The 12,322-nt window shown below is 56.0% G+C and overlaps 1 protein-coding gene across 4 annotated transcripts in view; it reads left to right on the top strand.

The window, feature by feature from the left end:
• Window positions 1-12,322, top strand: part of CDH23 (cadherin related 23) — a 391,248-nt gene that overhangs the window by 353,327 nt on the left and 25,599 nt on the right. For 3 of the 4 annotated variants that reach the window (XM_079137029.1, XM_079137030.1, XM_079137031.1), the window contains 6 exons: window positions 4,066-4,287; window positions 4,528-4,647; window positions 5,283-5,463; window positions 10,097-10,230; window positions 10,665-10,874; window positions 12,114-12,221. In XM_079137029.1, coding sequence (XP_078993155.1) covers window positions 4,066-4,287; window positions 4,528-4,647; window positions 5,283-5,463; window positions 10,097-10,230; window positions 10,665-10,874; window positions 12,114-12,221 — 975 coding nt within the window. Of the gene's footprint in view, window positions 1-4,065; window positions 4,288-4,527; window positions 4,648-5,282; window positions 5,464-6,164; window positions 6,615-10,096; window positions 10,231-10,664; window positions 10,875-12,113; window positions 12,222-12,322 lie in introns of those variants that run through there. The other variant, XM_079137032.1, reaches the window with a different exon arrangement.

Raw genomic sequence — 12,322 nt, 5'->3', positions numbered from 1 at the left:
CCGTCCTCCCATCAGCCCGGAGCTCAGCTCCAGGGGTGGGATGGACGGGTGGATGGACAGATGAAAACTGACTGGCAGCGAGCTGAGCGGGTTGGAATGGGCTCGAGTCGGCGTCAGTGGGTCCTGAGACGCCCTGTCCCTGAGCCCCCGTGGAGCGGGTGAGAGCCCACAGCAGGCTCTGGTGACCAGGTCACCCCGCGCACGTGCGACGTGGGCGGGTCCAGCAGACCCTCACCCACTCCTCTCCCCACAGCCTGGCTGCCACAGCCCTCACTCCCGATCCCTCCGCGCCCCACCCAGGCCCGAGCACTGTCCTCTGGCGCTCCACCCAGCCCCGATGGCACGCTGCAGAGGTCTCCTCTCGTCCAAATTCTACTCGTCCCTCAGGACTCAGCTCAGGTCCCTCTTTCACGGCAGGCCTGGACTACCTCCAGGGCCACCGCCCCCCTGTCTTTTTTTTTTTTTTTTTTTTTTTTTTTTTCTTTTTTTTTTTAGTTGTAGGTGGACACAATGCCTTTATTTATTTTTTATGCGGTGCTGAGGATCGAACCCAGTGCGCACGGGTGCTAGGCAGGCGCTCGACCATGGAGCCCCCGTCCCCGCCCCCAGCCCCAGTTCTTGTCCATCCACCCACTGCCGACCTCTGGGTCCTGAGGTACCAACCACCTGACTTTTCTCCTGGGCTCGTCTACCCTCCCCAGCTGGACTGTGTGTGAACTTGAGGGGACCTGGGTCCCCACCCCAGTTAATTCTGCATTCCTGGCCCAGGCCAGGTGGAGATGGCTGTTCACTCCACGCTTACCTGAGTGACAAACCAGGCAGTGTCTGAGTAGGGGACTGCCTGAATGGAGCGGCAGAGGTGACTACCCAGGGAACAGGGCTGGCAGGGGTGGGAGGGCACTGCTGTTGTGCTCAGTGTACCCCAGTCCCTCTCGAGGTCACAGCTGACCCAGGCTGAAGGAGAAGGACAGAATCTGGCTGTGTCAGGAATCGGGATAGTGGAACAGAAAGGGTGGGTGACCCACGAATGGCCTGATCCAAGTCACAAGCTCTCTGGGAGCTCTCTGCCCTGTTCCTGGGGCAGGGAAGGCTACAGGAGAGGAAGGGCAGGGGGGTCATTTATTACTAGGTGACCTTTTACAGGCCCAGTCCCCCAGGGAGCACCTCTGGGAAGGGAGCTGCAGAGACTGCCAGGACATAACCCAGGTCCCCTGCCATGATCACGTCCTTGTGATCCCACCGGAAGATGGCCCTGGGCCTCTCCTAGTGGCAGAGCAAGCATCCTCTTCCAGCCAGGGAAGCAACCCAGTCACCTGAGATCAGGTAGGCACTGGGCCACTCCAGCCAGCCTCTGGTGGAGGAGAGGTGAGGTCACTCTGAGGTGAGACTGTAGAGCACCTCCTCTCCGCCCTTCTCCCCACACACTGCCCAGCACAGAACCTCCTGGGCCGGGTCAGGATAGGACACAGAGGTATTGCCCAAGGTGAGGGCCTGTCCAGAACCTCAGGTGCTCCTGCCCTGATGCTAGGGCAGGAGGTGCTCAGTTGGAAGAGCCGTGGGGCCCTGGCTTCCTGCTCACTCCAGAGGCCAGGGAAAATCAGACCATCTTCCCCACCGAAGTCCAGCCCCAGTTTCAGAGCGAGGGAGGCTACCAGAGGCAGCCCTGCTGGAACCCCGGCCCCAGCTGGCAACCTACATGATGGTTAGACCGGCCTCCAGAGAGACTGGAAGGTGCCTCGCCACCAAGGAGAGGCTAGAATCCAGCCTCCTCCCTGCAGGATGGTGCTCTTGTGCTCTGGCTGACAGCTCAGGGGGCCCCCCAGGAGGGCTCAAGGTTGAGTCTTCACAGCGTGAGCATGGCGGCTTTCCCGGACGGTCAGCTTTGCTCAGATATTCGGGGCCCCCACACTCAAATCCATTAGGGAGAAGGATGGAAAGTTCATACGAGCTTTCAAATAACACAACAGAGATTGCGCAGATATTTCATTCTTGAGACAGTTTTAGGATGTGACCCCAGACTTGGTGTTGTCCCCTTCCCACTTGGTTGAAAAACATTAATATAATGCACTTTGCCTTCTCGCATGCTTGCTGTTTTAATAAAGATTCCCAGAGACTCCAAGGCCCGAAAGATGTCTCCCTAGAAGGGGCTCAGTCCACATGACTGATGACAGCAGACCAGTCCCCAGAACTTCTGAACTAGAAGAGACTTTAGAGGTCAATGCACTTCCTTTCTTAACAGCCAGAGAAGGTCCAAAGAGGGGATGCCACATGCCCAAGGTCACACAGCTCCATTTCAAGGTTGCCAATTCAACCCATTTCAGAAACAGCTGTCCCCAAGAGCCAGAGCTGCAGATCCTAGGAATCATCACCTTCTCAGAGGCAGTGACAGCCTTCTTGGGTTCAGGGATCCTGCCCATCTCTATCCCTCCATAGGTGGCTCCAGAGTCTGCCAGGACCAAGGAAGAGGTGTACACATCGTCTAGATTCAGGTTTTGTTGCCACCTGCTTGCTGTTTTCTGACCTTGACCATGATCTACTCACATTCTCTCACTAGGGCATCTTTGCAGTTGTTATAACCAAGATGTTTCAGATGAGCCACTAGTAGTGGTTTGTATTGGTCAGGATCCTGGCAGGAGACAGATGGCACTCATAAAGGGCTCAACTCAAGAGAGTTTAGGGGACGGACCGTCTAGGGCTGGCCAAGCACCCAGACACCAGCAAGGACAGGAATCCATTAGCACTTCATGTCAATGCAGGAGATGTTGCTGGAGCCCGGGGGAAAGAACTGGAGCTGTGAACCGGGGTCTCCAGCCAGGCAGAGCTGCAGGGAGGAACAGGGAGGATGGAAGAAATGCCCCACCTCTCCCTCCTCCCTTCTCCTCTCTTCTGCCTCCCATTGGCCACTGCAAGGCTTTTAGCAAGGCAGCCTATATAAGGCAGCCCACAGGGCCCGCCCTCCCAGGTAGAGAAGGGAGGTGGGTGGGGCAAGGGATAAGGAGTGCCAGCAGGTGGCTAATTCCTGTTTTCCATTTTTGACTGTATTCCTGCGGTGCCACCTCAGCCATTTCTTTTTATTGGTACACAATAATTGTACATAATGGTAGGACTGTCACATATTGGTACAAGCCACAATATTACAATACAGTTTGACCAGTGTCCTTCACATCAGTCATTTCTAGTGGATGTTTGAGTTACTGAGCACTCAGTTCTGATTGGTTGAATATGACTCGTGATCCAATTGGCCCAAGCATCAGCTAGAGATGACCAATCACAGCACTGCAAAAACTCATGCGGAAATCATGTTCTTTGAGTTTTATTTTTCACAGCTCAACAAATTCTGCCCATGAAATTACCCCGAATCTAACATCCTCCCACTTCAAAATGCTAAAAATAGACTGAGTGTGGTGGTGCATGCCTGTAATCCTAGCAGTTTGGGAGGCTGAGGCAGGAGGATCCTGAGTTCAAAGGCAGCTTCAGCAAAAGCAAGGTGCTAAGCAACTCAGTGAGACCCTGTCTCTAAATAAAATACAAAATAGGGTTGGGGATGTGGCTCATGGGTTGAGTGCCCCTGAATTCAATCCCCGGTATTAAAAAAAAAAAAAAAAAAAGCTAAAAATATTTCTTCCACTTACATGAATAATGCATTAGACCTAGTGCCCCACATTCTTGCCTCTTATTATCTGGAACGAGACCCAGGGTCAATAAGACCCTGACCCAGGCAAGGCTCTGGGTTGGGGTGACAACTGGGTTTCATCTGATTTTAATCACAAGATCACTGTGCTGAGAAGGATCCCAAGCTTGGTCTGGCCTCAGCAGTGCCGTGGTTGATTAGTGATGTCTGCTGTGAGCCTAGCCACTACAGCGGTGGTACAGGTGCCATCTCAGCCCCAAGCAGTTACCCAGCTTGGTTTGGATAGAGTCTCTGTGCTGTCTTCCTCTACCGGCCTGTGACCTCCCTCCCTCCCACGCTTCCTTCTCCCTTTACCGCCCCGGTTAAATCTTGCTGAGTGAGTTCAGCCATAACATCCTCAGGACCAGGGCACTCGACTGTGCTCGTCTTCACAGGCCACCACTCATGTGTACGTGACCATTGTGGACGAGAACGATAACGCTCCCATGTTCCAGCAGCCTCACTACGAGGTGCTGCTGGACGAGGGCCCAGACACCACCAACGCCAGCCTCGTCACCGTCCAAGCGCTGGACCTGGACGAAGGGCCCAACGGCACCGTGAGCTACGCCATTGTGGCAGGCAACATCATCAACACCTTCCAGATCGACAGGCACACGGTCAGCAGCCGAGGGAGGCTGGCGGGGCGGGGGCCTCTGCGGGGGCTGGCGAGGAACACGGGGACATGGTGGTGTTCCGGAAGAAGGTTCGGGGCTCACGGCGCCCCAGGAACAGCTCTGGCGGGTGGGGCCTCGTGTGGAGGGTGCGGGTCCTCATCATGGCCAACCTCCTGGGAGTCAGAGGCTGCTCTGGACCTACCCTCCATCCATCCACCCTTGTTCTGTCTGTCTGTCCCCCAGGGAGTCATCAGTGCCGCCAAGGAGCTGGACTATGAGATCAGCCACGGTCGCTACACCCTGACTGTCACCGCCACCGACCAGTGCCCCATCTTGTCCCACCGCCTCACCTCTACCACCACGGTGCGTGGGTGGGACACAGCCCCAGTGTAGAGTGGGAGGGAGACAGGGCCCAGGAGCTGGGAAAGGTCGTCCAAGGACATAGTTCCATCCAAGGGCTCAGTTCTGCTCTCAGAAACCCACCAAAACTTGCTGTGTGAGTTGGAGGGGGGGGGGGGGGCACTGAAACTCTTCATGTGACTCCATCTAGAGACAGGTGAAAACACCTGCCTTCCTCCCCTTCACAGGAAAAGTAGGAACGCTGGTCAAGCTAACAGGGGTTCAAACCCCTGCTTTTTTACTTCCTAGCTGTGTGACCCTTGACAAGTCACTTAACCTCTCTGAGCTTTGATTTCTTCACTTATGAGAGAGGGATAATAAAAATATGGTTCAGAATGTGGGAGAAGCAAATAGGACCACGTGAAATGACCACAGGGCTGCAAACACTAGACGTTCATAACATCATTCATCTGTTACCCCCATCAAAAGTTTCTGATAGGAATTCATCCACACACGAGCTTGAAACGCTCTCCCACATCCATGGCCTCATATGGATCAGCCCCAGGGAATGAAGCAACATTCCCAGGTCCAGATGAAGGGGCTGGGGCCCAGCGGGAGGCTGACTGGAGAGGCCCTGCTGAGCTCACTCCCCATCCCAGGTGTTCGTGAACGTGAATGACATCAACGACAACGTGCCCACCTTCCCCCGGGACTATGAGGGACCGTTTGACGTCACCGAGGGCCAGCCGGGGCCCAGGGTGTGGACTTTCCTGGCCCACGACCGGGACTCGGGTCCCAACGGGCAGGTGGAGTACAGCCTTGTGGACGGAGACCCTCTGGGTGAGCAGGGAGCCTGTGCGTGGCGATGGGGTGGACCCACCCGGCAGTCTCTCCCCAGCGCGCTCAGGAACAGGGCGGGAAGGGAGGGCTCAGGACAGCTGTCCCACCACGCAGCGATCACCCTCTCTGGGCCTGCGTTTCCCTGTCCCTCAGGTGTCGGGGATAATCTCTTTGTTCACAGGGATAGGGAACAGAGGCTGAAGTCTGGGAACAGGGGCTGGTCTTGGAGGGTCACAGGCCCATTTGAGAATGTGAGGAAAAAACGCCTTTTTCACAGCCAGAGGCGAGGCCCAGGGCAGAGGACGCACAGACATCCCTACTGCATGTGCAGACCACCCCAGGCCCCAGGCTGAGCCGTCGCTAATGGCCTGCGTGTCCCCAGCTGCTCTCCTTGGGCCCTGAGAGTGACCGAGCAAGTCTGGCTTTGCTCTTTTCTATAGAGGAGAAATCACACGCTCACAGGCCACTGGAGTCATGGAGCAGATATAGAAGGGTCTCTGAAGGACCTGGGAATAGCAGGGGCCCTGTAGCTGCTGCTCAGCTCCCGCTGGCGGTACCATTCAGGTGGCTGTGCACCAGGCAGGTCCAGCAGTGCCAGGCCTTCCTTCCCATTTTTAAAAGAAGAGCAGAAATCCAGATCGTTGTGAAACATCCTGATTTTTAATTGATTGCTCAATGACGAGTACCTGCTATGAGCTGGCTGTGCACCAGGTGCTGAGGATATAGAAAAGACACACGTTCCTGACCCGGGCAATGAACTGATTAAGTAGGTGACTTGCTGACTGATTAAGTATTAAGACCTGTCCAAAGGGGTGACATCTGAGCAAAAACCTGAAGGGGATAAGAAACAGTCCAAGTGGATATCTAGGGAAAAGTATCCCCAAAAAGAGAGAACAGCCAGTGCAAAGGCCCTGAGGTCAGAGCATGCCTGGTATGTTGATGGAGAAGCAAAAAGACCCTGTGGTTAAGCAAGAGACTGGGGAGGAAGAAATGAGGTCAGAGAGACTGTGGGCCAGAGGTTGTCCAACCTTGAGGGCCATTAAGAGGACGTGGTGTTTACTGAGGGAGGCAGACAACATGGGAGGCTTTGAGCAGGGAGGGACAGGATTGCTCTGGTTCCCGTGCTCAGAAGAGAGCATAGGGCTGGCCAGGTAGGAGCCTGGTGAAGACGCGAAGGCTAGAGGTAGGGCAACTGGGACAGGGTTGGTGGCACTGGAGGTGGTGAGAGGTGGCGCTCTGGCCAGCAGGACTGACTGCTTTGTCGTGGGTACTAGGGAAAGTCAGGGTGGGACTCCAGGGACAGCATTGCCTCTAATGCATGCAAGCCTGCAGGCGTGGGGGCGGTGCAGGTATGTGGAAGTTGTCACACAGAGACATTGAAGGCTGCCCAGGAAGTGGAGGGTGGGGACAGAACACAGAGAGTGGGGAAAGCGGCCATTGACAGACTGAAGGGAAATAGCCCCCTCCAGAGCACCAGGTTCGGACCCCACTGTCCGAGGCCGGCAGGGCCCCTCCACTGACATGCCACACTTTCGTGTCCCCGAGTCTCCTCTCTGGCCCAGCACCACACCTTCCTCTTCCAAAACCAGCATGTTTCTACGAACACAGCAGTTCCGTCATTTCGTGGGGGTCCCTGGTCCTGCCCAGGGGGTACCGAAGCCTGACTGAGGGGGTGCTGGGTGGGCAGCTAGCCCTCCCGGGACGGGGCCTGCTTCCTGGGCGCCGGGCTCCCCCCCGGGCCCAGCACCACAGACCGCCCCACGCCGAGGGCTTCTGGAGCGCAGGAGGAATCCCGGCCTTGTGGGGCTGTCCCCTGAAGGAATGGGAGAGGCCTGGGGGTTTCCCTCGGGGGACCCCAGCTGGGGCTCCCTCTCCCCAGGCAGGAAGAGCAGACATTGAGAGCCCAACGATCATTGCAGGCTCACCCAGAAAGGAGGGATGACCTCATGCGGCCCTCAAGCCAGAAGCCCGGTGGGCACACCTCCTCCTGCCCCGCGGGCAGGCCAGAACGTGGAAAACTGACATATGCTATAACTCAGCCTGGTTTCACCCCACCAGATGAAGAGTGTCACATGCAGGCCACCCGGTTTAAAGGTCACCTCCCCACCACTGCAGCAGGAGCCTGGAGGGGGTTCCTGTCATGGGGAGGCATCACAGATGCCTGGGCCCCTGCAAGCCCCACCCCACCAAGCGCTAAGGGGGAGACCACAGTCAAAGAACATCTGGGAACAGGCCAAGCCCTCCTGCACCTCTCCCACCTGTCTGACCAGGCCCACTCTGGTCCCCTTTCCTACATCTTCATCCTCCCTGAAAGCTCCCAGTTCCCCCACAGGGCTGCCTAAGGATACCAGAGCTGCCATGAATCAGTGCATAAAAGGCGGACCAGGCTTTCTCTAGGCCTAGCACAGCCTCAACAGGGCACCTCATTATAAGCCCATTTTCCAGATGGGAACATCAAGGCAAGGCTTAGTAACAATTAGGAACAGACCTGGATAAGATGAATTGAAATCCTCTGCTTTTAACCACCTATCTCCAGGTACCGAGGGGTGACAGCTTGTCCCAGGGCAAGCTACTGAGGAGGCTAATTTGCAGAGGGCGGGCCTTTGGCCTGCTGGCTTCCTGGATCTCCGAACTGACCTTGTAAGGGTTTTGCCTGAGCCCAGCGCCCCAGGCCTTCAAGGGCATAGTGACCAGGTCTCCCTGCCCCAGCTTTGGAGAAAAGGCAGGAGGCCATCTGCCAGCTCATGGTCAGGGCCTGAAGAGAGCTGGGAAATCCCTAGAAAGGGAATCCCCAGTTCTTTGGAGAACTTGGAGCCTGGGGGGCTCAGGAAATCCTGCTGGAAGCAGCTTCCGCCCCTCCAGGCAGTGGGGGGGGGGGGGGGCGCCTGTGGGGGCCAAGGGGAGACTGGGAGCAGAAGGGCTGCTGGTAAGTCCCAGATGCAGGTGGCACCTGGGCGGAGCTGGGGGCTGGGAATGGAGCCTAGGATGTTAGGCAGGCAGAGGAAATCTCTGGGTTGCCTGGGTCTCTGTCTTTTCTGTGTCCCTGTGTACTGTGTATCCATGAGCAAGTCAGTACCCCACTCTGAGCCTGATCCCCAAGTGGAAGAAGGAAGTGAAGGAAGTAACTCCCTCCCGAGAGGGTGCAGCGGGGACCCCTGGTCCTTGGTTCTCTCCCCTAACCAAAGGCTCGTTCCCATTCTCTTGGCACCAGCTGGACTCCCACTTGCTCCTCTGCTGTCCACCTCCCAGACTCTCACCCTGTCGGGGTGTTGTCCGGAAAGCCCTCACCGAGTCCTGTGAGAGGCAGCAGGCCAAGGCCCAGAGTCAGGATTTGAATCCTGGGCCTGCCATTAACTTGTTACGGAGCGTGGTCACCTGGTCAGTCTTCTCTGGGCCCTGACTTCGATTTGTCAAAGGACACGAGAGACTGGATAGGCCAGAGTCAGATTCTAAGGCTCTTGCTTTAGGCACTGACAGCCAAGCCCAGATGAGGACTGAACTCAGGTGGCCGGTACTGTGCTCTGAAGCTCGGGAGAAGGAAAACGAGGTCACCACAGGCCTTGGAGAACCCTCTCTGCATGCCAGCTGTAGCGCAACACAGGGCCTGAACAGAGGACCTCACCTTGCCCACTATTACGTAGCATTCTTTAACATAAAGCCTTGTCCCTCTCCAGCGTCCCCTTGTAGAAGACATGGTATCTGGGACAGATGGAATTACCAAGCCGGGCGCAGTGGCACAGGCCTTTAACCCCTGCAGCTTTGGAGGCTGAGGCAGGAGGATCACAAGTTCCAGGCCAGCCTCAGCAACTTACCACTACCCTGTCTCAAAATAAAAAGGGCGCGGTGTGTAGCTCAGGTTAGAAATACTGGGGTGCCGTAAGGAATCAGACATGTGCCCGGATGTGGCTCAGCAGGAAATTGGCACTATTACCAAAGAAAATCCTCCCCAAGCTAGCTCACCCTGGCGGGCAGTCCACCTGTTTTTATCCCTAATGTAACACCGCCCCCTGGCTCTGATAGGAGAAGCTCGGGGTTAAAACCTATGCGATTGGCTAATTTTAAAATTGGAAAGGGACGGGCTATAGTTTAAATGGCTACAATTGGATCTTACATCCCAATTAAGGCTAAATACTGTATTTTGAAAACTGACCACTGAACTTTCTATTTCTCGCCCTCATTGGTACAGCATCCCTGGGTTCCATCTCCAGTACCGAAAAACCAAAACCTGACACCATAGTTAATCAATGTCTGATCAACAGCGGTTGGAAAGCGTGTCCTTGGGTAGGAAGGGAGTCCCGCTTTTCAACAGAACCATCTTACCCAGGGTCAGTCTTGGGCCTGCGGGTGACCCAGGGGAGGATGCTGATTGGTCTAGAATTGCAGACACGTGGGCCAGGAGCGGCCACGCCCACCGCTCCCTAGCACCTGCCTGATTGCGCTCTTGCACTGCTCGCTGCTCACGCTGCTCACGTGGAGCTGAAACTGGGAGCGCCGGAGGCCTCAGGCCCCAGTTGTCCCTCGCGCAGGCGCAGGCGAGGGAGGCTAGCGGAGGGAGGGAAGAAGCCGGGCTCTCCGCAGCCCTTGGTCATTCCCGGCTAATGGCTAACTCCAGCCTTTTCTGGGCTGCACCCAGGGGAGTTCGTGATCTCTCCGGTGGAAGGGGTGCTGCGCGTCCGGAAGGATGTGGAACTGGACCGGGAGACTATTGCCTTCTACAACCTGACCATCTGTGCCCGCGACAGGGGCGTGCCCCCACTCAGCTCCACGGTGAGTACCGACCGACTCCAGGGGTTCCCCGTCCTACCCTCTGTTCTCCTCATGGAGATTTTTGCAAACACTGTCGCCCTCCTGCTCTGAGAGGCCACAGGTCACTCCGAGGCCAGTCCAAGCCCCTGAGTGCCCCTTAAGACTCATGTCTGGAGGCCAGGCAAGGGTCTGGTGGCTGTGGCTGCTCAGGGCACTTCTGACACAGTGCCCCTGGGGAGAGGCTGCACTTCCCACCAGGCCTCTGCACCCAGCCCTGCCTCACTAGCCACCTCTGCCTCTACCTTTGCTGCCTCCTTTTCCTTCTCTAGCCTTATGTTTGATCCTTATCTCCTCTTTCTCTTCTCCGTGGCCACCTCTTTGCTCTGCCTACCCTGCTGCTTCTCCTGGGTGCTCATATCCCCTACCCCTGGCTCTCCCTCCTCTGACTGGCCCAGATGCTGGTGGGAATCCGGGTGCTGGACATCAATGACAATGACCCAGTGCTGCTGAACCTGCCCATGAACATCACCATCAGTGAGAACAGCCCGGTCTCCAGCTTCGTTGCCCACGTCCTGGCCAGCGACGCTGACAGCGGTTGCAATGCGCTCCTCACCTTCAACATCACTGCGGGCAACCGAGATCGGGCCTTCTTCATCAATGCCACGGTAGGCCCGGACTGACACTAGGCCCCCAAGGGTCCTCCCTTAAAAGGGGACCCTGTCCTAGCGGCCTTTGGCTGCTGCGGTCTGGGCTCCTGCTTCCAGTTCAGCATGGAATCCTGGAGTTCCCTGTGAGCTGTATCTAAAGGAAAATTCCTTTAGGCAAACTGTATCAAGTAAGGTTGAGTGAAGAAGAAACAAAAAGCATAGAAAACATTCTGAAATGGGGCTGCTTCTATGACCAGAGCAGGGAATTCTAGCCTATAAGCTGATCATCAGCATCAATCAAAACACAGGCTGTGGGGGCTGGGGCCGGGGCTCAGTGGTAGAGCCCTCGCCTAGCACGCGTGAGGCCCTGGGTTTGATCCTCAGCACCACATAAAAATAAAATAAAGGTATTGTGTCCATCTACACCTTAAAAAAAAAAAAAAAAGCCAAATATCCTTTGTGGGGTTGGGAAATAAGCTGGACTTAATGGCACACGCTTGTAATCCCAGCAACTCAGGCGTCGGAGGCAGGAGGATTGCAAATTCAAAGCCAGCCTCAGCAATTTAGCAAGGCACTTAATTCAGCAAGACCCTGTCTCTAAATAAAATATTGAAAAGGGCTGGGGATGTGGGTCAGTGGTTAAGCGCCCCTGGGTTTGGTGCCCAATACAAAAAACAAAAACCCACTGAAGTGAGGCATAAACGACTGCATTAGCTACAGCCTAGTCAATCAGTCTGTCATGGTTACAGCTTAAATAGTTCATTGGTTACTGGGCCTCCTGCAGCCAATCTGAGCAGTTACCCATATTGTTTGGGTCTGTGGGTTTCTCGTGCCAAAACCTAATCCAAATCAATAGCCTCTTACAGTTTTCTTTAGCAGCCTTCTCTGGTGTTCATCTGGAGCCACCCTGAGGTTTTCCCTGTGCAGAGATGGAGCTGGAGCCTCTGGGGACACTTGGGTTGTATCCAAGATGCACCGGAAATGCTTGCTTGGCTGCTTGGCATGTCTGTTGACTGTAGACACCGTGGGATTCTCAAAAGGCCCACACTTTGGGGCAGCAAGACCTTGGGCATTGGGGGCTCACTCTGGCAGGAGCCTGCCGGCCCACATTGGACCCTCTGGATCATCTTTTGGGTACTTTAGGGTGGGAGGTCACAGCCACCCCTGGATCTGCAGGCAGAGCAGTTGGGCATCTGTGATCAGAGCCCAAAGTGGGGAACAGGTGGCCACTCAGCTCACCAGCCCTGCACATCCCAGACAGGGATCGTCACTGTGAACCGGCCCCTGGACCGTGAGCGGATCCCAGAGTACAAGCTGACCATTTCTGTGAAGGACAACCCGGAGAACCCACGCATAGCCAGGAGGGTGAGGCCAGAGGACACGGTGGGCCCCGCCAGGTGCTGGAGGGACACATGGCACATCACCTTCCCACAGGCAGCAGGCCTGGGGCTCAGGTGCACAGGTCT

This window comes from Sciurus vulgaris, assembly GCF_902686455.1.
Source record: "Sciurus vulgaris genome assembly, chromosome: 4".
Lineage (NCBI taxonomy): Eukaryota > Metazoa > Chordata > Mammalia > Rodentia > Sciuridae > Sciurus > Sciurus vulgaris.
Note: the sequence above shows the minus strand (reverse complement) of the source record. Positions and strands in the feature narration are given on the sequence as shown.